Source organism: Vitis riparia, chromosome 14, assembly GCF_004353265.1.
Source record: "Vitis riparia cultivar Riparia Gloire de Montpellier isolate 1030 chromosome 14, EGFV_Vit.rip_1.0, whole genome shotgun sequence".
Taxonomy (NCBI): Eukaryota; Viridiplantae; Streptophyta; class Magnoliopsida; order Vitales; family Vitaceae; genus Vitis; species Vitis riparia.
The window spans coordinates 6,601,476-6,628,265 of NC_048444.1; the positions used below are offsets into that span (position 1 = coordinate 6,601,476).

General features: G+C 34.0%; 3 protein-coding genes and 1 pseudogene across 3 annotated transcripts; all 4 read right to left on the reverse strand.

The window, feature by feature from the left end:
• Window positions 1–6,471: 6,471 nt before the first annotated feature.
• Window positions 6,472–26,664, reverse strand: LOC117929456 (receptor-like protein kinase FERONIA). The gene is made up of 2 exons (XM_034849735.1): window positions 26,523–26,664; window positions 6,472–9,216 (listed from the first exon to the last, which is right to left on the reverse strand). The coding sequence occupies exons 1-2, from the start codon at window positions 26,630–26,632 to the stop codon at window positions 6,639–6,641; spliced, it is 2,688 nt and encodes an 895-aa protein (XP_034705626.1). The 5' UTR covers window positions 26,633–26,664; the 3' UTR covers window positions 6,472–6,638.
• On the reverse strand, window positions 13,765–15,511 carry LOC117929460 (receptor-like protein kinase FERONIA). The gene has a single exon (XM_034849737.1). It carries the CDS (start codon window positions 15,422–15,424, stop codon window positions 13,886–13,888), a length of 1,539 nt encoding a protein of 512 aa, XP_034705628.1. The 5' UTR covers window positions 15,425–15,511; the 3' UTR covers window positions 13,765–13,885.
• On the reverse strand, window positions 16,754–19,678 carry LOC117929457 (annotated as a pseudogene).
• On the reverse strand, window positions 23,875–26,515 carry LOC117929458 (receptor-like protein kinase FERONIA). Its single transcript, XM_034849736.1, has one exon. The coding sequence runs from the start codon at window positions 26,447–26,449 to the stop codon at window positions 24,041–24,043; it is 2,409 nt and encodes an 802-aa protein (XP_034705627.1). The 5' UTR covers window positions 26,450–26,515; the 3' UTR covers window positions 23,875–24,040.
• Window positions 26,665–26,790: the final 126 nt, after the last annotated feature.

Sequence of the window (26,790 nt, forward strand, 5' to 3'; positions counted from 1 at the left end):
ATTATTATTATTATTATTATTTAAAATTCATATTCTCACAATTCGATATCCTGAAGTACGTTTTTTTTATTATCATTATTGTTATTAATTCAAGTTTTGAAATCTATATTCTCGTAGTTCAATTTCCCGAAGTTCATTCATTGTTATTATTATTATTACAAATTCAATTTTCAAAATCTATACCCTCGTAGTTTAATTCCCTAAAGTTCATTTCTTATTTTCTCTGGCAAATTTCATTCTAATTATCGAAGCTCTAATCTTTTAAATTTAATTCCCAAGACTCCAATTTTCCAATAAGCTCCAAAAACCCAATTTTCACTCGAATAGTTTTTAACTCCATTTCGATTCCTAAATAATCTTCCGTTCTTCTTGATTTTACATAAGCAATAGTGAATTCTCCTTAATCCTAAAACACAGAATTTGTGAGACTAGTTCATGAGTAATAAATTGGGCTTTGATGGGGGCCCTATGTTCGATCTCTTTCAATTTGTCAACTGTTGTGTTTAGTGTATTTTGCTTGAGCTTCGTTTTGCACTCCGATAGACATGAGCTATATTTTGCATTCATTAATTATGCACTAACCCTGTTTCTTGATAGCGCATTATGGCTCAAGGCCGAGGTACGCATCCACTCCCATTCTAGCTAATCTTTATTACTTGTTTTGATTCTCATATTGTGCATGATTTAGGTGGGTATCCATTGATTTTCTCGTTGATTGCCACGTCAGTTTCATTGTATTAGTAGAGACCCGACTTTAGGGACTTAGAGGGGTGCTACGGTCGCTACCGTACCTTCCCGATAAGTAACCTGACCCCCGAACCCGATCCGGTTTTTTTCACAGACCACCTTTTCCGAAACAAGGAGTCACACTTAGGGTTTTTCTTTCTTATTTTGTTTACCCTTTTAAAAATAAAACGAAAATAAGTGGCGACTCCAAGTCATTTTTAACCAATATAAAATCATTTTCAAAGTAAAATCGAGTTTGCCATCGAGTGGGAAACGCATGAGCCGAAATGCGGGGTCCACAAGATGATTAGTTCACATTTGACTCATAAACTTAGGCACTACATTTGAAGTTGTAGTGCATTATCTCCTAATTGAGGAGTGACTGATCTTGATTATATGGATTAAAAAAAATCGCAAAACATTGACTGAAGCAACATGTGGGGCATATGGGCGATTTTTCGATAAGGTCAATGCTTAATCAAAAGTGGTCAATGCTCAATAATGGCTCATTGCTTTCTCTAGATGGAGGGTTTGAACCCCATATAAAAGGTTCACAATGAACCGCGACCATTGGGGCAAGTTTATATATAAATATAACAAAATATTTAAAGAATATTTTAATGAACAAATTAATTATAATTATTTCATAATTAAATGAAAAATTTTCATTTAATTGATTACCAAAAATATAAAAATTATCATGATAATTTTCTTCATAGGTATTTTTTATATCATTAATATATTAATTAAATATTAAAAAATTGTGCATATATCATCATTTATTTTATATCATTAAATACAATCGAATTAAATGAATCATAATTTTAATATTAAATATATTTTAAAATTAAACATTATAATCAAATGTCGCAATACTATTATTGAATAATATTTTATGTAACTTAATTAATAATAAATATACACTTATAAAATTCATATTTTTTTTATTGACACACATGATATTATTATCATAATGATAAATTATATCATACAATATCGTTTTCTTTAATTAAAACAAATTAAAATATCTATTATTAATTATTATATCATTTTTAGAATTTTTTTTCCTAATATTTTCATGGGTTTTGATCAATTTTCGCCCAATTGATATTTTGTGTCAAAATATTCATCGATATTTCCTGATATATTCATAAAATTGAATTATCGATATATTCGCTAAAATCAATATTTCCATCCTTGAGTGTTTATGATTACACATTGACAAGATTTATGGATAGTCATGATCTCATCAAACTGCTATAATGTATGGTCTCTCAACATTAATATGATATTGAGCTTGTACTAAGCTCTATAGTAACTTTGACCCACAAGTGAGACCATAGGGTGGTCATATATTCCTTATGCAATGAGTCATTGTTGATGAAGGGTAGTGGTAAAAGGTATTCTTGATAGAACCACCATAATATATCACGGGTTTGGAACAATGTGCCCTCTTGAGTGATTCTAAGCACATGTGATAAAAAAAAATCAATTATTATAGTAATTCCTTAATTGGAATTTGACATAAGTTCTTTTGAGCTAGAATGTGTGTTAGTCGATCACATAATAAGATAATATGAGACTAAATAATTGTAGAGGCAATATTAAGAGTTTGATAGAATTCATCTTGTTAGAATGTGACACAAATTCATAGGAAGCCTGTGTACGATGAATAATAGGTCATTAAGTTGAGTTCTTATATTTTTCATGAAAGTTGTTAGCCCAAAGGTTCTCCTAATCATATTTTGATGATAGCAAATCATGGTTAAGTTGTTAACTGGGTTGAATTGTAAAAAATTCCAGGTATTAGTTTGGAAATTCATCAAATGACCCAATGGATGCAAGATCAAGACATTTGGAAAACCTTTAATAATAGGAAACATATGTAAGATGAATGCATGGGTGCACTTAGGGCTTTCATATCTTTTCATGCATTTTCAAAAACTCAATTTATGCATTAAAGTTAAATTTCCATTAAAACCTAAGTTTTATCAAATGAACCTTAAGCAAATTGTTTCAAATCTAGCATATTAATTTACCTAAAGACCTTGTCTAAGTGTTAGAAGAGAAAAGATAAAAATATATATATATATATATATATATATATATATATATATATATATATATATATATATATATATATAGGTTTTCGAACCAAAAATGGTGAACCAGTCGAGGTATTGGCCAACCGACTCAACCGGCTAGGATACCGGTCGACCGGTTACACTATCCCAGTCGAGGTCCGATCGAGAGATGCAAAAAATATTCTCTCTTCCAATAGCTTTGCATTCCTGGTCGAGGGATATGCCTTCCCAGTCGATGACCGATCGATGTCCAGTCGAGGCCTAACGGTCACATGTCATACATTTATTACCCAATGACTAGTCAATTAGTCGACCCCCAACTTGACCGGTTGAGGCTGTTTTTTGGCATTTTTAGCTCTTGATGCTAGAAATCTATAAATTGAGAACTCCACTTCATTTATAAGTAAGAGAACACCTGCATTTATTTGTCTACCTACTTGTTCTTGACTCAAAAGTTCTCATTCTTTCCTTAGTGTATTAAATCTTCATTTGCATATTCCTTAGTGCACCCTTGTGATTCTTCATTGCATTTAAGTTGTATTTGAGCTCTTGTTGAGCTAGGTTGAGATATTCAAACTTGTTATTTGAGTGTTAAAAGTTTCAAGTGAGTAAAGACTTGAAGGAATTGTGTAAGAGCTCATTGGAGCTAGAATCCAAGTGTAAAGGTGATTAAAAGCTTGGTTGAAGCTTCAAGTATAGTGAAACTCTCACTCAATTAGAAGCTTGAGTAAATAATAGGCCTCTTATTTAAGATTTAACTGTCTAAGAGGAAATGACTAATTCATCAAGATCTTCTCACATTAAAAGTTTTGCTACCAGTATACCTTCATTTTTTGCAGGAACCAATTATTCTTATTAGAAAACTAAAATGACTTCATTTTTACAGTCAACTAACTTAGACTTATGAGATGTCATTGAAGATGACCCAACTTTTCCTTCAAAACTAGTTGATGGAGTCATGGTTCCAAAACCCAAACAAAAATGGGATGAGCGTGATAAAAGAAATTTCCAATTAAATGCTAAGGCCGTTTATACTTTGCAATGTGCTATGGATAGAAATGAATATAATAGAATTTGTCAATGCAAATCAATTAAAGAAATTTGGAGATTACTTGAAGTAACTCATGAAAGAACAAATCAAGTTAAAGAGTCAAAAATCAATTTACTTGTTCATAGTTATGAATTGTTTTTTATGAAAGATAATGAAACTATTGTTAAGATTATTACTAGGTTCATTGACATTGTCAATGGTCTTGAAGTTTTGGGAAAGACTTACAAGGAATCGGGATGTGAAGGTCATCGCAATTCAAGAAGCCAAAGACTTGACCAAGCTACCTTTAGGAGAGCTCATAAGGTCATTAATGATATATGAGATCAATTTGGCAAATAAGCAACAAGAATAGGAAGACGAAAAAAATGTATTTAAGCCCTTGTTGAGCTGGGTTGAGAGATTCAAACTTGTTATTTGTATAAGAGCCCATTGGAGCTGAAATCCAAGTGTAGAGGTGATTAGAAGTTTGGTTGAAACTTCAAGTATGGTAGAACCCTCACTCAGTTAGGAGCTTGAGAAAAATGGACATAGGCAAAGGGTGTCAAACCACTATAAAATCTGAGTTTGCTTCATCTAACCTTATTTCTTTATATTTATACTTCTTTTACTTGAATTTGTTGTGTTTGAAAAAAAAATTGTAAAACCTAATTCACTCCCCTCCCCCTCTTGGGTGTTTTATCTATTAAGATTTGCTTTTATTTTCTCAAAGCGACTTTCTATCTTGACTTGAAATAGTGTATAAAAACTATAAAATTAACTGCAAAATTTTCAATTGTCCTATGAAAAAAATTGGTATTATTTTGTGGAATATATAGATTTATAAAAATCAATTAGTGTTTAGGAAAATCCAACCCAACCCCTTTCTCATTATTGAGAAAGCTACCTTAAACTTCCAAAATCTACAAAATTATGTGATTGTCTATTATTTTCAAAATGAATGATGCAACATCCCTCGAATGGTTTAAAAATAGATTCATTGGATTCCTCCTGTTAATGGAAGTTTCAAATTAAATTTCAATGGTTTAAGGATAAAAAATAAAAGTGCATTAGGATGGGTTACTAGAGACTCTAATGGAATCATAAAAATGGTTGCAAGTAGGCACATAAAACAAGGTTTCAATAATTATTGTGAAATATATGGCTTTAAGAGATGACATATTATCTACTAAAAACCATGAGTTCTTAAATCTAGATATGGAAGGTGACTCAACAATAGTAATAGATTGTTATAATAACAAAAATAATCTTCCTAGTTTTGTTATATTATTAATGGAGGATATTTGAAAGTTATCTTATGATGTAAATATTTATAATTATCATTAAATTTATGAGAAAAGAAATAGAATAGCAGACTATTTAACCAAGAAAGGTATTGTAATATGGAGTCAATCATTTGGAGATCGAATTTTCTTAAAAAATGTTATAAAATTTAGTCTTGAAAATTATTATGTTACGTCTTTCAATCAAATTTATAAGTATTCTATTTCGTAGTCTCTTTTTTTTTTTTTTAGAAAAAAAAAAAAGAAACTTCCAAATTTCATTGAAAAAGCTAAAAAAATTCCTAAACAAATGAAGAGAAGTAGCAGTGTAAACTTAAGTTAAAAAGGAAAAGGACAGACAAATGGTCAGATTACATCCCTTACGCCCCATTTAAAACCTTAGCACCTGAACCTTTTCACCTGTAAACTCCATCCCAACCTTCCTTTAAGAAATGGCTGATCTTACCACCTATACAAAAAGCGTTTTGAGTTACAAAGGAAAAAGGCAAAAAGGTAAAAGAACAAAAGACAAACCTTGGCCTCTGGACCTTTTCACCTGTAAACTCCATCCCAACCTTCCTTTAAGAAATGGCTTATCTCCCACCTACACAAAAAGTACTTGGCTTTTTTTCCTTTTTCTTTTTTCCTTCCACAAGCTTCCACGTGAGGGTGGGATTTTTTTACAAGAGTACGATAGTTTTTAAAAAAAATAATTTCCAAACTATAAAAATTAATTTCAAATATATCGTAGTTCTGGATAAATAAAAAAGAGAATATTTTTTAAAAAAATAGACTTTTCAAAAGATAATTTATTTTCTTTAGAAAAAAATCATTTAATTAAAATAGTCTGGGACAATTTCCCCAATAAATTTAAGGGAAAAACATGTCTTAAAAAAAAAATCGTTTTTTGAATCGATGATTTTGTTAAAAAAATAAAATAAAATAATTGTAAAATGTAGGAAATTGTCTTTTAAATATACAATTTTATGGGGAAAAAAAGGTGAGAAATTTTCAAAAAAAATAAAATAAAATAAATAAAAAAACCAAAACCAAAACCAAAACGAGAAATTGAGAATCTCAAAAAGTTCAGAATTAAAAAAAAAATCTAAAAGTGGGAAATTATCTCTTGAATATACTATTTTCTCACAAAAAAAAAGTGAAAAATGTGAAAAATGTCCCTTCAAAGTGATGATTTTCACTTTAAAAAAAAAAAAAAAAGAGAGAAATTTTATTAAAAAAAAAAAAGAAAAGAAAAAGGGTGAGAAATCGATTTTCTCAAAAACTTCAAAACTATTTTATAAATTAATAATAAAATTGTTTTTTATAAACTTATTTTTCACATTGATGTTAATTTCGTCAACATTTTGGAGTCATTTGGTCATACGCTTTTGAAAAAGAAAATTACAATTTTCAACAACCCAGTACAGTCTAAATTTCATGAAGGCACTATTTATAATTAAAAATTGGAGAGGCGGCATCATGATAAAGGGAGGTGGAGATGTGGAGACGGGATGCATCTCATCGCCCCTTTGGGTTCAGGATCTCAGAGAACACGGCACCTGACATCAGCGCATCAGATTCACAACTAGTTGAACTTTTTTCTTCTCCGCTAGATTGTATCATTACCCCACTACTCTTGGAATCCCATGTGCCTCCACTATCACTAGTTAACACGTACGCATCGTCACTATCATCAGTAATGGAGGCCTTCAGTGGGGCTTCTTCGTCCTTCACTTTTCTCCACGACCCACTCTTCTCCATCTCCTGCTCCGCGCTCTCCTGTAGCTGCATTGCAAATTGAAGGCCCCACACCACATCGCTCATGGATGGCCGTTCGATCCCCTGATCCTGCAAACAACTCACTGCGATCTCCCCAAACTTCTGCAGACAGTCCGGCGCTATCTTACCCTTTAAAAACGGATCAACGATCTGTTCGAGCTTCCCATCTCGATAGCACGCCGGGGCCCACTGTGCTAGACTCACCCGCTCTTTCTCCACCGTCTGATTCAGGGGTGGCCTCGCGCACAGTACTTCAAACAGTACCACACCGAATGAGTACACGTCGGATTTCTCCGTTAGCTGTTGCCGCCGGTAATACTCTGGGTCCAAATACCCGAAACTACCCTTCACCACTGTGCTGACGTGGGCGTTCGACATGCTGGTAGGGCCCATCTTTGACAATCCGAAATCCGAAACTTTGGCCACCCATTTCTCATCCAACAGGATGTTGGTTGTCTTCACATCCCGGTGAATGATCGTGTGCTTCACACCTGTATGAAGATAGTGCAACCCTCGAGCTGCGCCAATGCAAATCTCGAGCCTCTGCTTCCACGACAATGGAGGATTATCTGTTTTGTAGAGATGATCGCGGAGAGTGCCGTGGGCCATGTAATCGTACACGAGGATCATCTCGCGATCGTCGTTGCAGTAGCCGATTAGAGATACCAGATGAAGGTGGCGGAGCTGGGAAAGCATCTCGATCTCAGTCTGGAATTCCTGGGCCCCCTGCTGTGACTCTGGATTCAACCGTTTGATTGCCACCGGTGTTGTTCCGCCGTTGATATACCCTTTGTACACGTTCCCAAAGCCTCCGACGCCGATGATGAAGACTTGGTCGAAGTTGTTAGTGGCCACCTTGACTTCTTGCAGAGTGAAGTGACGGCACAGATCGGAGGGCAGAGATGAGCGGCTGGTCTTCGTGGACTTCACCGAGGTATAAGAAAATTGGCCCCACCATGATCCTCCATCGCTGGGTTCGGAGTCTCTTACTCTCCTTCCTCGCCAGACAATAAAGAGAACTATAACAGAGAGCGCGATTAGGCCTGCGACCACGCTACCGGCAATTGCGATAAGCTTTGTTTTGTTACTCTTGGGCGAGGTAGACTGTACAGGCGGTGGTGGGTCAGGAGCCTCCGATGGATCTGGATTGGGCCCGGCGAGGCTTTTTTCAGAATTGCTGAGTTTGAATAGCTCGATTCCGTTGAGGATTGCATCATTGTAGACGGTTCTGTAATCCGGGTGAGGATGCAGTTGTATGTAGAGGTTTTGTTTTTTGTTACTTCCCTGGCTTGGCATCATTACCCCATAATCTTTGTATATGGGAACTCCGTTTCCCGTGCTCCATGTGATCACGTCTGCATTATTCTCCGCCGTCTGGTTAGCTATGATAATCGAGAACTCCCTGTCCTGCTGCTCCTGGATCTCTGGTTGGAACTCGCAAAAATGTAATCTAAGCAGGTAACTAAAACCAGAGTCCACAGGCAAAAACCAAGTAAGATTGTATCCCATGTTCTCAGTTTTGTTGTTTCCCATAGTCCGGGCGGTGCGGTAGACATCAAGAGGTGCCGTGTAATTTGGTATTTGGGTGAATTTGAGATTGATGCTGGTGTTGGCGGGTACAAATGCTAGTTTCACGCAGTATGCATCGTCCGCATCCCAAGTACGGAACATGCCGGTGTCATCCGTGGGCGAAAGAGATTTCCCACCTACGTTTAGTCGGTATACATTTTCCAGAGCATGATCGGTTTCAACGAAAAATGAATTCTGTTGACCGATAAACTTAAACCCTCCATCTTGTGCAGTGTAGTAGAGATTGTCGGGCATGGAGACAATTTCAATTCCGTTAATAAAAGCGTATGCATCCGCAGCCGCAGTGGGAGTGAATGTTATATTCAGCTTCTCACCTTCTTCATTGAAGTAGATACAGAATTCTCTCACTATCGTTTCCTTACGAAGATCTTCAGCAGCAAGGGCAGCACTGAAGTTGCTAAGAAGAGTGTAGCCACCACCGGTTTTGACCGAGAAAAAAGCTTTAGATCCGTCGAACTCCCCGTATGAAGATGGATAAAAGTGCAAGCGAATGTATTTCTGGCCGGCTGTGAGGGGAAATGAGTATGTGAACTCATTGCGAGATAGCCGCGCTGTGGAATAGGGAACCGATTCAAAAGGTTGTTCGGCTGCGGGAGATGTAGTTGATAGCTTGCCCTTTTCCGAAGGGGAGAATTTGGAATCGACGTCGCCCGTCCAGTTCCTGCCCAATGCTTGCCAATTTCCGGCGGAGCCACAATTAATGGCGAAGTTTTCTGTAGGGGTGTAACCGGCGATGGGGATGGTGAGGTAGTGGAGGAAGATAAAGAGATAGACAGGGGTGAGAATGGATGGAATGATTAAACAGAGGCATCTATGGCCAGTATTCCTCATGGTGGCAGATGAAGGCCCCAATTTTTGCGATGGAGAGATATTAGGGAAGAAGAGAGGAAGTTAAATCATGGAGAGGAGAAGCAGGGAAGGAAATGGGGCAATATTATATGCAGATACTACTATTATGGATATTCATAAAATTATATCAGCACCGGATGATAATCTATGCACGAAAAATAAAATAGCATTTCCTATGTAAAAATAATGGGTGAGCACTGAGAAGAACTCAAGTAGACAGGGACATAAAGACGATGACAAATGGGTAATGAGTAATCAATAGGGGCAATGGAAGACTCAGACACAATTTATCAAATCCGTGGGTCGGCAAGTGGCTGGTAGAAGTAGACCCCTCAAAGTGGTTGAACACACCCAATCAGATCCAAACGTCTTATTTGGGTAATTAAGAGTGGAAACAGTCCACATTGGTTAGTGCCCGGCGGAGGTGCAGTGATCATAAACTCGGAGGGCCCTACATCATCTTATCATCTTTTCATGCATGCCCACCAAATACAACAAAATTACACTCTCATTTTTTAATAGAGAATCTAGGAAATTTTTTTTTTTTTTTTTTTGGTATCTTTGATTCCCATGAAAATGTTAGAAAAATAAAATAAAATAAATGAAAAAAGTAAATAAAAAATAATAATTATTTTTATATATTACTTTAAACTTATTTTATTTAATTTTATTCTTTAATATAAAAATTAAATAATTTAAAAATATATAAATTTTTAACTCATTTTTATTATATTTGATTTATTTTTTTTATATTTTTCATAGCATAATTAAATATAAGAAAATTATTTTTAACTTTTTTTTTTTAATATTTTCTCAAAACCAAGTATAATCTTAAAGAATTTGTTAGCATATTTTATTTGGCTGATAATCTTTTTCCTTTCTTATGCATGCAAATACAACTTGTTATTTGGATTTTATTCGTCATGCTATATATATTGGGAGTTATTGAGTTTTATTTATTTATTTATTTATTTTTATTTAAGACTTCATTGTTAATTAGTCTTAATGTTCTAAAGTATGAGATCTAGGGAATTAGTTACTCATTAAAGTATGATTTGTATGTTGGATCATGGTTCTATCTCTTCTCAATTTTAGGTCCTTGTTTTGAGGGGGAAAAACATTTTTAAAATTGATAAGATTTAGATTCATGTTATTAGAAAATAAATATATTCTTTTAATTATCATTTTTCTTAAAAAAAATTAAAGCTTGATGAAATTTAGGGAAAATGGACATGAATTTTATTCCTTGTTGTGATTAGAAACATGCATTTTAATTAATCTATATAATGGTCTTAATAAGTAAAGATCTTTTCTTAGATATTTCAAGATGTGAATTGAGTGTTTTTGAAAATTCTAAAATGACGTAGATTTGTTTCTTCTTGTTTTTCAAAGGAAATCAAATTAAATTATTTCTTCTTATTAATATATAGGTTTTGAAAGTGTTGAATATGTTTGAAATATCCCTATGTGCATAAAATAAAAATATTTTAAAATTCCTATGATGAAAAATACTACTTTAGACATTCAAAATTCGATATCTTAAGTCCAAGGATGTTTCATTTTATTCTAAAATTGCCCCATAAAAAAATGAAAAATTCAAAAGTTTTGGGGAATTATAAAGTCAAATGATATGTATAAATATTTATTTAAAAAATTAAGTATTTTTTTTTTAAATAATAATGTAAGGTGGAATGAAAATTTCAGGTTAATGATTTCATTATTTAGAATTGAAGATTTGCCTTCTTTACTTATGGTTTATCCTTTTTAATCTTAAAAACCTTTTAAATTCTAGAAATTAAATTATTTTGGTTCTTCTCTTAGGTTATTGAAAAAAATTTCATGCTCTATTATATTTAGATTACTTACTTCCTGAGTTTTTAAAATTCTAATTCAAGAGTATTGAAATATTCCAAGAAGTGTTAAAAAGTGTTTAATATTGACCTTTGAAAATTTAGGAATTTATTTGAAATTCCATCTTACCATAAAGTTTTAATGTTTAATTTGAACTTTCTTAGGATAGAATATATTTTAGGAAGTTGAGTCAATAAGATTTAGAACTTCATACATTTACAATTTTCTTAATTAACTAGAGAGAGAATATTTTATTATTATTTGAATTATCTTTTGGAACTTTGTTTTCTCCGTTTAATTGAATTTGGACATTAGGTATTTTAATTCTTCACGATTGCTTTATCATTCTTATATTTATCATTTTTGTGACAAAAAGGGAGTAAAAATGTTTATGAAGTTTATTGATGATATATATATATATATATATATATATATATTTGCCGTGCTTTTCACAAATTTATTGTTTAAGTATGTGTAGATTATAGGAAATTAACATTATTGCGTATGAAGTTGTTTAGACTAGGATTGGGATCGTATCATTGAGGTTTCATGAGAGTTATGAGGGGCTTCATTGTATCTTTGTATTCTATTACAAAATTGTCAAAGAAGAGATTGATAGTATATTTTATTTAGTTGATAATTTTGTTTTAATTAGATGCAACTTACTTCCTTCAATCATTTTTATCATAAGACAACTTTGTATTTCTTCAAATTTTGATTCAAGTTATTTTGAGTTGTAAAATTAAAAGTAAGTATGTATCCATGGTTGATAAAGCTTTTAAAATTACTAAAATGAGAAATTAGGAAGGTGATATTTTATATTTCTTACTTTGCTTTCTACAATGTTTTCAATTCCAAAAATTATTTTTGATAAGTTCTAAAATTGTATCTTTAAATTGGCATTTGATTCTAAAAATGATTTTTAGAATATTTTAAAATTAGGAAAGTCTCCCATAAGTCTAAAAAAGGTCTTATAAATATAAATATTTTGTTTAAAATAAAAGTGGAATTTTATAAACCTTAAGAGAACATAATCATTTATCAAAGTTTGATCCTTCAACTCTTAAACTTTTAAGACCATTTTTTTAGAGTAACTTTTGACAGAAGTTGGAGATCTCATCATAGAACTTCAATAAGGGTTTTGAGGAATCTATTAAGGAGTACAAAAGAGTATTGCCTTTGGAACGTGAAAAACGAGTATAAGTGCTAACGAAATAAGATCTTAATGAGTATATGCATCCAAGCAAGTAAAATTGTATATCTTTTTGTTCATAATTAATTAGTGGATTATTTAGTGGTCGAGAGACCATCCATGGTTTTTTTACACCTAATAGATTGTTAGATGGATTTTCTATATCATATCAATGTGTTAATCTATGTGATTGATTTTATTTATATTTGTATGAGATTGGTTGCTTTCAATACATAATAAATAATTAATTTAAAGAGACAAACTAAAAATTGATGATAAAGTATTAATTTGAGGATTAATTCAAAGACTACATATTCATCCCCTTCAAGGTAAAGATTAGACATTAAATTTCTTACTTAATTTAATTTTCTTTTTTTACAGATTATATGAGTTAGGAGACAAATAATAACAACACATACTATAGAATTTCAAATTTGGTTTAGAATTTAGTGAATTTATTTTAGATTAATTATTTATCTAAATTAAGTAATTTTTATACTATTGATTTTGTTTTCATGAAACAATTTATGAAAATTTTTTAAATATCAATATATATATATATATATATATATATATATATATATATATATATATATATATATATATATATATATATATATATTTTGGAAAAGAGAAAGTTGGAGAAAAACAAAATATATTTTAGTCATATATAATTTTTTTCTTGGTGACTTTGTCAATTTATAGTAAATTCATTTCTTATCCAAATGACATAAAATTGGGATAGTTTATTTATTTTTAAGATAGTACTTACTCCAAAATTTTTAAAAATAAATTTGGTTTTATTTTATGTAATAAATTAGAATTGAATATTAAAAAGAGAAATGAACAAAAGTAATTTTCCCATTAAGATAAAAGTTAAAAAGAAAATTCAAATTTTCTATTAAGACAAGATATTTTTTAAAAAAAGTGATAAATTTAAAAAATAAACAACTTTAAAAATAAATTATTTACTATTGAATTGCTAGTTAAAAGAATTTTGGGAAGAAGTTAACATTGTTATCCCACTCCTTCCAATTTAGAGGGATACGTGGTGGATTAGTTACAAAATCCATATGGAAATTATTAATTATTTTGGCACATATATGTACAAACTCATTGGTTGGAGTCATATTTATTTACACAAGGTTTGATAATTTTCTGATATTTGATGTTATTATAATAAATATAAAAAATAAAATGAAAATTAATTAAAAATTATATGTTTTTACGTTATTTAATTTTTTTAAAAAAATTAATAATAAATTTAAAAACAATTTATTAATTTTCACCTCCCTTTATTTTTTTCTTTTCATTATTTATTTATTTATTTATTTTTTGAGAAGGATAAAATTCAAAGCTGACTCTAGTCACACACGTGTCAAGAAGATTAAGATTCTCTCGTGTTCACCTTAAATTCCACTTACTTTAAAACTTATTAGTCAATTCATAATGTATGAAATTGAGATAACGTTTACAAGAGTCTTTGTCAGAGTCCAGAAAGTCTTCAATAGCTGGCCCTGGTGGACTGAGCACTAGTATAAGAAAATGGACCCCACCATGATGCTCCTGGGTCGGCGTCTCGCAGTCTCCCTCCTCGCCGGCGAATGAATAAACATAGAGTAGAGAATGCAACTATGCAGGCAACCATGCCGCTGACAATTGCTACAAGCTGTGTGTCATAATCCTTGGGCGAGGTAGACTGTGCAGGCGGTGGGGGAACCGAATTAGGAGGCGGGTCTGGATTTGGTCCGGCCAGGCTGTTATCAAACTTGCTGACTTTGAAGAGCTCGATTCCATTCAGAATTGCATCATTGTAACGGGTTCTCCAGTCCGGGTTAGGATGCAGTTGTATGTAGAGGTTTTGTTTTTTGTTGCTTCCCTGGCTTGGCATCATGACCGCATAATCTCTGTATATGGGAACTCCGTTTCCGCCGCTCCATGTGATCACGTCTGCATGATTCTCCGCCGTCTGGTTAGCTATAAAAATAGTGAACTCCCTGTCTTGCTGCTCCGTTATCTCGGGTTGGAACTCGCAAAAGTGTAGTCTAAGCAGATAGTTAAAACCAGAGTCCACAGATAACACCCAAGTAAGATTGTATCCCATGTTCTCAGTCTTGTTGTTCCCCATCGTCCGGGCGGTGCGGTAGACATCAGGCGGTGCCGTGTATTCCGGTTGTTGTTGAGTAAACTTGAGATCAATACTGCTGTTGGCCGGTACAAATGCTAGTTTCACGCAATAATCATCATCCTCATCCCAAGTGCGGAACATGCCTGTGTCTTCCATGGGTGAAACAAATCTCCCACCCACGTTCAGTCGGTATACCATTTCCAGAGCATACTCCATTTCAATCCAAAATACATTTTTTTGGCCGATAAACTGAAACCCTCCATTTTGTGGGGAGGTATAGTAGAGATAGTCGGGCATGGAGACAATTTCAATTCCGTTAATAAAAGCGTATGCATCTGGATCACTGGCCGTTGGAGTGAATGTTATGTTCAGCATCTGATCTCCTTGTTTGACATTGATACAGAATTCTTTCGATACGGTTTCATCCCCATGGGCATCAGCAGCGAGTGCAGCACTGAAGTTGTTAAGAAGTGTGTAGCCACCGGTCTTAACTGAGAAAAAAGCCTTTGATCTATCAAAGCCCGCAACGGAAGATGGATAGAAGTGCAAGCGAATGAATTTCTGGCCGGTTGTGACAGGAAATATGTAAGCGAATTGGAAGCGAGATAGTCGTGCGGTGGCGAAGGGGACGGGATCAACTGAGGGGGATGTCTTGGCTGCCTTTGAGATTATAGACGCCTTGTTTTTTTCTATGAGGGAGAATCGGGAATTGGTGTCTCCGATCCAGATTCGGTTATCCCATGCTTTTAAATTCCCGGACGCACCACAGTCAACGGTATAGATATCAGTAGGATTGTAGAGAGGTGGGGAGTCACCGGTGATAGGGATCGGAAAGAAGTGGAGGACGAGGAGATAAAGAGGGATAATAAATGAAAGGACGTTTGGAGAAAGGCGTTTGTAGCTGGTATTTCTCATGGTAGCTGATGAAGTACTTCATAATTTCCCCAGGGAGAGGGGTTATATCAGAGAGAGGACAATATTGGTCTCCATTCACGTTTGATGTTTGGTTGCAAAAGTATCGAGGGAAAAAACTGTTTCCTTTCATTGTGAAAAAATGGAAGAAAATAAGATTAATTAAAATTAGTTAAAAACCTATGTAATTTTAAATTATTTAATTTTTTTTATAAAAAATATATAAAATGAATTTAAAACAATAAATAAAAATAATAAAAAATATATTAAAAAAAGAAAAACAAATATTAAAAAAATGATTTTTTTTTCATGTTTGATTTATATTATGAAAAATATAAAAAAATAATTATAATTAAAATTAATTAAAAACTTATATTTTTTAATTGTTTAATCTTTATATTAATAAGCTAAATAAGTGAATGAATTTGACATAATAGATAAAAAAATTTATTGATTTTAAATTTTATTTTTTATTTTCCAGAACTCTTTCTTACTTTCTACCCTTCTCTATTTTATTTGCTTTGCATTTTTTCTCGATTTTTTCGATACCAAATATATCCTTACATTTTTTAAGAGCCAAACATAGCCTATACAAAATTGAATTTAAACAAAAGCTTTTATAAAATCTTCCTTAGCAGTCTTTAGCACGAAATTAAAGTGGTGTTAATTATTTGGGTACAAGAGTGCTTCAAGGTGGTGGGACGCAGTAAAAAGGAAGAAGCATGCCACACACTCAACCTGCCATTTTGGAATTTCAAAATTTTACACACGATTGAAGACTAAAATAAATAAAAAAAAGCAATAATAATATATTTTTGTAACTGATTCACATAAATCTCCATCACTATCATTTTTGTTAACTTTATTAAAACTGGGTTTTTAAATATTAATTTTAATTTTAATTTTTTATATATCAAATGCAACAATTTTATAAAAATATTCTTAAAAACTTTCTGATTTAGACACTTTCTGTTGTGCAGACTTTAGTTGAAATCGACTACTATAAAGTTGTGTTTTGGAGTCCGGCTGCTTCCAACAAGAAAAGCACTTAAATTCCAGAGTATTTATAAAATATGATACTCTTCTCCTTGGGCTTGAAGGATAATAATACCATGCATGCTCCTGCTGTATCTATAATGACGAGATAATTGATGTCAAGGACACCTCAAATTACACTTAACAGTTAAAAATTCTTTCCTTCCAATATTCTTACACGTTAAACCATACATAAGAAATAAATAAGTTAACTAAGCTAAATTTTATTCTTAAATTTTTATATTCATGCTCATTGTCAAAAATTAAAGAAATCATAAATTTTGTATGTTATTCGAATCTGTGGTTGTAATAAAATTTAAATTTTAATGTATGAATTTACATAAAAATTGCTAATTTTGAGAGAATATAAAATTAACTACAGAGAATAAAGTTTATATTCATACTACTAATTATTTAAAAATTCTGATGAAGAAATGATAGCGCTAGAAACTTCATAATAAAGATCAATTAAACAAGTAGTCCAATTACCTTATTTGATAAAAAAGACCCACCTGTTAAGTGCCCTGTTGGTCCAATACATGCCTGATTTCATCTCCCTTGGGGCTTCATGATATCAGAGAACACATGGATCGTCTTCCATCATAACACTAATTGAACTTTTTTCATCATTGCTCGGGATTGTCACCCTGCTAGCCTCTGAATCGCAGACGTCTCTACCTCCATTATGAAACACATCTTTGTCGTCGTCATCTGTACCAGAAATTTGTGATAGGTCCTCCTCATGGTCCAGGGACTCATTTATACTGTTCCCCTTTTCTGTACTTTCCTGGAGCTCCAATGCAAGCTCAAGGCCCCTCACCACATCGCTCATTGACGGACGCTTGATCCTTTGATCAAGCACGCAACTCACTGCAATCTCTCCGTATTTCTCCAAGCACATTGGTGCAATCTTACCCTCCAAATGGGGGTCGATGATTTCCTCCAGCTTTCCATTTTTGTAGCTGGTGACGGCCCAGTGTGCCAAGCCCGCTTGCTCTTCCTCTCCTGTTTGATTTACAGGTGGCCTTGCACACAGTACTTCAAATAATACCACCCCTCAAGTAAATGAGTAGACATCAGACTTCTCGTTCAGACGTTGAAATCTGAAATACTCTGGATCCAGATAGCCAAAACTACCCTTGACAACTGTGCTGATGTGGGCATTTGCCACGCTGGTAGGACTCATTTTGGATAGGCCGAAGTCGGAAACTTTAGCCACCCATTTATGATCCAATAAAATGTTGGTTGTCTTGACATCACGGTGAATGATTGTCTTCTTCACACCGGCGTGAAGGTAGTGCAGTCCACGCGCAGCTCCGATGCAAATCTGAAGGCGTTGGGTCCACGGCAGAGGAGGATTATCAGTGTTGTAGAGATGTTCGCGGAGGTTGCCATTGGCCATGTACTCGTACACAAGGATCATCTCACGTTTATGGTTGCAGTAACCAACGAAAGACACAAGATGAATGTGACGCAGCTGGGAAAGCATCTCGATCTCAGTCATGAACTCGTGGCCCCCCTGCTGTGACTCAGGATTTAGGCGTTTGATCGCCACCGGTGTGGTTCCTCCATTGATATACCCTTTATACACGTTACCAAAGCCTCCCTCTCCGACGATGTATCCCTTGTCAAAGTTCTTGGTGGCCGTCTTGATGTCTTGCAGACTGAAATGACGGCACAGATTGGATGTTAGAGATGAACGGTGGGCGTCGGTGTACTTACCCCAAATATAAAAAACTGGGCGCCGCCATAGTGTTCTGTCTCTGAGGCCAGGATCTCTTTTTCTCTTCATTTGATGCGCGACAAAGATGCATAAAACTGAGCCTGCAACTACACCGCAAACCACACTTACGGTAATTGCAACAAGCTTCGTTGTGTTACTTTTCCTCGAGGTAGGCTGTGCAGCCGGTGGTGGAATATTACGATGTACGACGAGTTCGTGTTCAGAGTTGATGAGTTTGAACAGCTCGATTCCGTTGAGGATTGCATCATTGTAAACGGTTTCATAATCCGGGTTAGGATGCAGTTGTATGTAGAGCTTTTGTTTTTTGTTACTTCCCTGGCTTGGCATCATTACCCCATAATCTATGTATATGGGAACTCCGTTTCCCGTGCTCCATTTGATCACGTCTGCATGATTCTCTGCCGTCTGGTTAGCTATGAAAATCGTGAACTCCCTGTCCCGCAGTTCCTGGATCTCTGGTTGGAACTCGCAAAAATGTAATCTAAGCAGGTAACTAAAACCAGAGTCCACAGGCAAAGACCAAGTAAGATTGTGTCCCATGTTCTCAGTTTTGTTGTTTCCCATGGTCCGGGCGGTGCGGTAGACATCAAGAGGTGCCGTGTAATTTGGTATTTGGGTGAATTTGAGATTAATGCTGGTGTTGACGGGTACAAATGCTAGTTTCGGAAGATACTCATAGTCTGCATCCCAAGTACGGAACATGCCGGTGTCATCCGTGGGCGAAAGAGATTTCCCACCTACGTTTAGTCGGTATACATTTTCCAGAGCATGATCGGTTTCAACGAAAAATGAATTCTGTTGACCGATAAACTTAAACCCTCCATCTTGTGCAGTGTAGTAGAGATTGTCGGGCATGGAGACAATTTCAATTCCGTTAATAAAAGCGTATGCATCTACACCCGCAGTGGGAGCGAATGTTATATTCAGCTTCTCACCTTCTTCCTTGAAGTTGATACAAAATTCTTTCACTATCTTTTCCTTACCAATATCAGAATCAGCAACAAAGGCACCACTGAAGTTGCTAAGAAGAGTGTAGCCACCACCAGTTTTGACCGAGAAAATAGCTGTAGACCTGTCGAACTCCCCGTATGAAGATGGATGAAAGTGCAAGCGAATGTATTTCTGGCCGGCTGTGAGGGGAAATGAGTATGTGAACTCATAGCGAGATAGCCGAGCTGTGGAATAGGAAACTGATAAAAAGGGTGGTCCATCCGCAGAAGATGTTGCTGACATGCCGTTTTCCAAGGGGGAAAATTTGGAATCAATGTCGCCCATCCAGTTCCTGCCCAATTCTTGTGAATTTCCGCTGGAGCCACAATTGATGGCGAAGTTTTCTGTAGGGGTGTAAGTGTAACCAGCGATGGGGATGGTGAGGTAGTGGAGGAAGATAAAGAGATAGACAGGGGTGAGAATGGATGGAATGATTAAACAGAGGCATCTGTTGCCAGTATTCCTCATGGTGGCAGATGAAGCCCCCAAGTTTTTGGGATGGAGAGATATTAGAGAAAGAAGTAGAGGAAGTTAAATCATGGAGAGGAGAAGCTGCTTTTGTCATTCAGACGCAGGAAAGGACATGGGCGATATTATTTGCTGATCATACTATCATCGCTATTCATAATATAGTTTTTTCTACTTGGGCCTGTTTAGCATTTATAATTTCGGTTCTTTATTTTGGGCTTAATTCCTTTAGCATCAGATTATTTTTAAGATCATATTTTTAAAATATCGGTAAACAATGATATGTTGGTATTAATAATTTATTATTTATCTAATCAAATTAATTTTAATTTATAAAATATTTGAACTTAATTATTATTATTATATATTTTATTATTTTTTGAATAAATTTATATTTTTAATATTTTAAAATAAAAACATTCAAAATTTAATAAAATTAAAAGTATAAATATTAAAAATTTAAAAATGAAGTGATAGTAATTTTTAAAAATAATGAGATAATGATAATACATTTAATATTAAAACTATAATTTATTTAATTCAAATACATTTAATAATATAAAATAAACGATAATGCATATATGAATTTTTAATATTTAATTATCATATAAATGATATTAAAAAAAATCAAATCAATGTCATTGGAAGTCTTATAGACCCAAGTGTTGAAAAATCAAATCATTGTCGATGGAAGTCTCATAGATCCAAACAAGATTTCTCAAATAAATTTACCCATTACATTGAAAAATAGGGTTTTTTAAAACCACAATTCTAAACATTAGTACATTGTACAATTTACTATTAAAAAAATACATTAAAACTTTCAAGTATAAAAAAGAAATTAATAATTTTATATGTCAAGAAGAAAAAAATAAAAGACTAAGAAAATGTCATATTCAAATTTTGGCGTAAATGACATTTCGTGTATGGCCTTGAAAAGTCATGTCATTATTTTCCTTATTGATAGAGCATTGGAAGTAAACAAATGAAAGTGGGCATGGAAAGAGCCCACCGACTTGAGACGACTTCTAAAAGTTGTGGTTGGGCAGGATAACAATGATACATTGATACTAATTTATTCATATATTATGCAAAAGCTTCCACTTAGGACCTTCAAATTTATTATTCTTTAATCCATGCGGTCATAATCAACGTCTTAATGGGTAATTTCATACTGGAACTGGTCCAAGTTTGATAACGACCTCAGGCCATTCCAAATTTCACTCGATTTAGAAGTTATTACTAAATTCTTATAAGTCAATATCTGAAAAAAAAAAAAAATAAATAAATTTATATGACGTGTAATTAATTCTATGTATTGGGATTTAGAATTTGAATTTTATGCTATGGTAGAGCCTAAAGGCTAAAAGCTAAGGAAATGTCATGTTCTTATGAACGAGTCATACATGTATCTATCGTGCCAGTTGGCCACCAACACTCCAAAAAGGATATTCCCAATTTTGGCCCTACAAATGGACTAGCACTTGAAAATGTGTTGATCGTATTTATGTTCAATTCAAGTCTATACGTTATATGATGGCTACATTCGGAAATTTCCTTCCTAGAAGAGTCACTTGATTGATTGATTTTTTTAAAAAAAAAAATCTTCAATTTTTTTTTTTTTTAAGTTTACATTTATTCCACATGAGCCCGTTGGGCAATTAAGAATACTTTGGTATTACTGTAATTGTTTAAAGAGCTACTTTCAAATTTTCATAAGGAAAATTTACTTGTGATACACATTAATTGAACATTTGATAAAATATTATCTCAAAAGTAGGATGGGTTTTAAAAATAAGATTTGAGTAATTGATAAATTAGATTATTAAATTGTTGTGAACATATGTAATAATCAAAATAGAAAAATGTTAAGAAAATTATTTTTTTTTCTATATGAAAATCAACATTTAGTTAAATAATTCATTTTTCTATTTAAAATCGATTTTTTTTAAAGGACTCTCATTTTTCTATTTTAACTTCATTCAAGTAAACGTATTTATAAATATTATTTTAAATATATTTCATAATAATAATAAATAGTATAGATTATAAAGGCCAACAAACAAGATTATAGAATAGAAGACCATGAAAGAAAAAATATGTAAAAAATTGTGAAAAAAATTTATTTGAAGACAGTGTTAAAAATGCTATCAAAATAAGTCAAATTCCCTCAAAATAACTCTCTATTTATTTTATCAAGTAAATTAACTATAAAAAATTATTACAAAAATAATTTTGTAGGACTTAAAATTAAATTTAGGGATGACAACGAAATGAGTTGGGGATCGATAGTCTTATCCCAACTCTACTCTATTTATTTAAAATAATTATTATTCCTTTTAAAAAAAACTAAAATGAGGTGGGGCAGGGCGAGTATGGGAAATTCCCATTCCCACCACCATGTTTTATCTACTTAATGATTTAAATTTAGTCATTAAGTTGATTTACCAAACACCTTCTTAGTCTAGCCACTAAAAAATATGGTACAATTCAAAATATGTCATTAGTTTATATACTAATCTTGCAATTTCAATAAGACCAATTAGTCCAATAAGGCAAAAAAGTGAAAGTTACAAAGTTATATTGAGTCTTTTATTAATGTGTATACATCCCCTGTATGTGGTTTAGGTTATGCTCCTTTCTAACTTGCTTTATTTTCATGTTTTTCAATTTCCTATAAAATGAAAGGACGTTTGGAGAAAGGCGTTTGTAGCTGGTATTTCTCATGGTAGCTGATGAAGTACTGCATAATTTTCCCAGGGAGGGGTTATATCAGAGAGGGGACAATATTGGTCTCCATTCACGTTTGATGTTTGGTTGCAAAAGTATCAAGGGAAAAAACTGTTTCCTTTCATTGTGAAAAAATGGAAGAAAATAAGATTAATTAAAATTAGTTAAAAACCTATGTAATATTAAATTATTTAATTTTTTTTATAAAAAATATATAAAATGAATTTAAAACAATAAATAAAAATAATTTATTGATTTTAAGTTAATCTTTTATCTTTTTATATTTTCTTTTCCTCTCATTTTTCTTTAGATGATATTTGGTTTCTGAAAAATAGTAAGAAAATAAATATTAAAAAAAATGATTTTTTTTTTCATGTTTGATTTATATTATGAAAAATATATATAAAAAAAATTATAATTAAAATTAATTAAAAACTTATATTTTTTAATTATTTAATCTTTATATTACTAAGCTAAATAAGTGAATGAGTTTGACATAATAAATAAAAAAGTTTATTGATTTTAAATATTATTTTTTATTTTCCTTTTCTCTTTCTTACTTTTTACTCTTCTTCTCTATTTTATTTCCTTTGTATTTTTCTCAATTTTTTCAATACCAAACATAACCTATATAAAATTGAATTTAAACGAAAGCTTTGATAAAATCTTCCTTAGTAGTCTTTAGCACGAAATTAAAGTGGTGTTAATTATTTGGGTACAAGAGTGCTTCAAGATGGTGGGACGCAGTAAAAAGGAAGAAGCATGCCACACACTCAACCTGCCATTTTGAAATTTGAAAATTTTACACACGATTGAAGACTAAAATAAATTAAAAAAAAAGGCAATAATAATATATTTTTGTAACTGATTCACATAAATCTCCATCACTATCATTTTTGTTAACTTTACCAAAACTGGGTTTTTAAATTTTAATTTAAATTTTAATTTTTTATATATCAAATGCAACAATTTTATAAAAATATTCTTAAAAACTTTCTGATTTAGACACTTTCTGTTGTGCAGACTTTAGTTGAAATCGACTACTATAAAGTTGTGTTTTGGAGTCCGGCTGCTTCCAACAAGAAAAGCACTTAAATTCCAGAGTATTTATAAAATATGATACTCTTCTCCTTGGGCTTGAAGGATAATAATACCATGCATGCTCCTGCTGTATCTATAATGACGAGATAATTGATGTCAAGGACACCTCAAATTACACTTAACAGTTAAAAATTCTTTCCTTCCAATATTCTTACACGTTAAACCATACATAAGAAATAAATAAGTTAACTAAGCTAAATTTTATTCTTAAATTTTTATATTCATGCTCATTGTCAAAAATTAAAGAAATCATAAATTTTGTATGTTATTCGAATCTGTGGTTGTAATAAAATTTAAATTTTAATGTATGAATTTACATAAAAATTGCTAATTTTGAGAGAATATAAAATTAACTACAAAGAATAAAGTTTATATTCATACTACTAATTATTTAAAAATTCTGATGAAGAAATGATAGCTCTAGAAACTTCATAATAAAGATCAATTAAACAAGTAGTCCAATTACCTTATTTGATAAAAATGACCCACCTGTTAAGTGCCCTGTTGGTCCAATACATGCCTGATTTCATCTCCCTTGGGGCTTCATGATATCAGAGAACACATGGATCGTCTTCCATCATAACACTAATTGAACTTTTTTCATCATTGCTCGGGATTGTCACCCTGCTAGCCTCTGAATCGCAGACGTCTCTACCTCCATTATGAAACACATCTTTGTCGTCGTCATCTGTACCAGAAATTTGTGATAGGTCCTCCTCATGGTCCAGGGACTCATTTATACTGTTCCCCTTTTCTGTACTTTCCTGGAGCTCCAATGCAAGCTCAAGGCCCCTCACCACATCGCTCATTGACGGACGCTTGATCCTTTGATCAAGCACGCAACTCACTGCAATCTCTCCGTATTTCTCCAAGCACATTGGTGCAATCTTACCCTCCAAATGGGGGTCGATGATTTCCTCCAGCTTTCCATTTTTGTAGCTGGTGACGGCCCAGTGTGCCAAGCCCGCTTGCTCTTCCTCCCCTGTTTGATTTACAGGTGGCCTTGCACACAGTACTTCAAATAATACCACCCCAAATGAGTAGACATCAGACTTCTCGTTCAGACGTTGAAATCTGAAATACTCTGGATCCAGATAGCCAAAACTACCCTTGACAACTGTGCTGATGTGGGCATTTGCCACGCTGGTAGGACTCATTTTGGATAGGCCGAAGTCGGAAACTTTAGCCACCCATTTATGATCCAATAAAATGTTGGTTGTCTTGACATCACGGTGAATGATTGTCTTCTTCACACCGGCGTGAAGGTAGTGCAGTCCACGCGCAGCTCCGATGCAAATCTGAAGGCGTTGGGTCCACGGGAGAGGAGGATTATCAGTGTTGTAGAGATGATCGCGGAGGTTGCCATTGGCCATGTACTCGTACACAAGGATCATCTCACGTTTATGGTTGCAGTAACCAATGAGAGACACAAGATGAATGTGACGCAGCTGGGAAAGCATCTCGATCTCAGTCATGAATTCGTGGGCCCCCTGCTGTGACTCAGGATTTAGGCGTTTGATTGCCACCGGTGTGGTTCCTCCACTGATATACCCTTTATACACGTTACCAAAGCCTCCCTCTCCGACGATGTATCCCTTGTCAAAGTTCTTGGTGGCCGTCTTGATATCTTGCAGACTGAAATGATGGCTCAGATCGGATGTTAGGGATGAGCGATGGGTCTCGGTGGACGTACCCAAAATATAAAAAACTGGGCCCCACCATAGTGCTCCGTCTCTGAGGCTAGGATCTCTATTTCTCTTCATTTGATGCACGACAAAGAAATATAAAACTGAGACTGCAACTACACCGCAAACCACACCTCCGGTAATTGCAACAAGCTTAATTTTGTTACTTTCCCTCGAGGTAGGCTGTTGGTCTGGATTGGGATTGATGAGTTTGAACAGCTCGATTCCGTTGAGGATTGCATCACTGTAAAGGGTTTCATAATCCGGGTTAGGATGCAGTTGTATGTAGAGCTTTTGTTTTTTGTTACTTCCCTGGCTTGGCATCATTACCCCATAATCTCTGTATATGGGAACTCCGTTTCCGCCGCTCCATTTGATCACGTCTGCATGATTCTCCGCCGTCTGGTTAGCTATGAAAATCGTGAACTCCCTGTCCTGCTGCTGCTGGATCTCTGGTTGGAACTCGCAAAAATGTAATCTAAGAAGGTAACTAAAACCAGAGTCCACAGGCAAAGACCAAGTAAGATTGTATCCCATGTTCTCAGTTTTGTTGTTTCCCATGGTCCGGGCGGTGCGGTAGACATCAAGAGGTGCCGTGTAATTTGGTATTTGGGTGAATTTGAGAGTAATGCTTCCGTTGACGGGTACAAATGCTAGTTTCGGAAGATACTCATCGTCTGCATCCCAAGTACGGAACATGCCGGTGTCATCCATGGGCGAAAGAGATTTCCCACCTACGTTTAGTCGGTATAAATTTTCCAGAGCATGATCGGTTTCAACGAAAAATGAATTATGATGACCAATAAAGTTAAACCCTCCATCTTGTGGAGAAGTGTAGTAGAGATAGTCGGGCATGGAGACAATTTCAATTCCGTTAATAAAAGCGTATGCATCTACACCCGCAGTGGGAGCGAATGTTATATTCAGCTTCTCACCTTCTTCCTTGAAGTTGTTACAAAATTCTTTCACTATCTTTTCCTTACCAAGATCAGAATCAGCAACAAGGGCACCACTGAAGTTGCTAAGAAGAGTGTAGCCACCACCAGTTTTGACTGAGAAAATAGCTGTAGACCTGTCGAACTCCCCGTATGAAGATGGATGAAAGTGCAAGCGAATGTATTTCTGGCCGGCTGTGAGGGGAAATGAGTATGTGAACTCATAGCGAGATAGCCGCGCTGTGGAATAGGGAACTGATAAAAAGGGTGGTTCATCCGCAGAAGATGTTGTTGACGTGCCGTTTTCCAAGGGGGAAAATTTGGAATCAATGTCGCCCATCCAGTTCCTGCCCAATTCTTGCCAATTTTCGGAGGAGCCACAATTGATGGCGAAGTTTTCTGTAGGGGTGTAAGTGTAACCAGCGATGGGGATGGTGAGGTAGTGGAGGAAGATAAAGAGATAGACAGGGGTGAGAATGGATGGAATGATTAAACAGAGGCATCTGTTGCCAGTATTCCTCATGGTGGCAGATGAAGCCCCCAAGTTTTTGCGATGGAGAGATATTAGAGAAAGAAGTAGAGGAAGTTAAATCATGGAGAGGAGAAGCTGCTTTTGTCATTCAGACGCAGGAAAGGACATGGGCGATATTATTTGCTGATAATACTATTATCGCTATTCAT

What these genes read in the sequence shown, in the direction of transcription:
- LOC117929460 (XM_034849737.1), bottom strand. Translation starts at nt 15,424, where the DNA reads ATGAGAAATACCAGCTACAAACGCCTTTCTCCAAACGTCCTTTCATTT.
- LOC117929458 (XM_034849736.1), bottom strand. Translation starts at nt 26,449, where the DNA reads ATGGGCGACATTGATTCCAAATTTTCCCCCTTGGAAAACGGCACGTCA.
- LOC117929456 (XM_034849735.1), bottom strand. Translation starts at nt 26,632, where the DNA reads ATGAGGAATACTGGCAACAGATGCCTCTGTTTAATCATTCCATCCATT. An exon ending in ATCCCCATCGCTGGTTACAC is followed by an intron (nt 9,217 to 26,522) that starts TTACACCCCTAC and finishes CCCCATCGCCGG; the next exon opens with TTACACCCCTACAGAAAACT.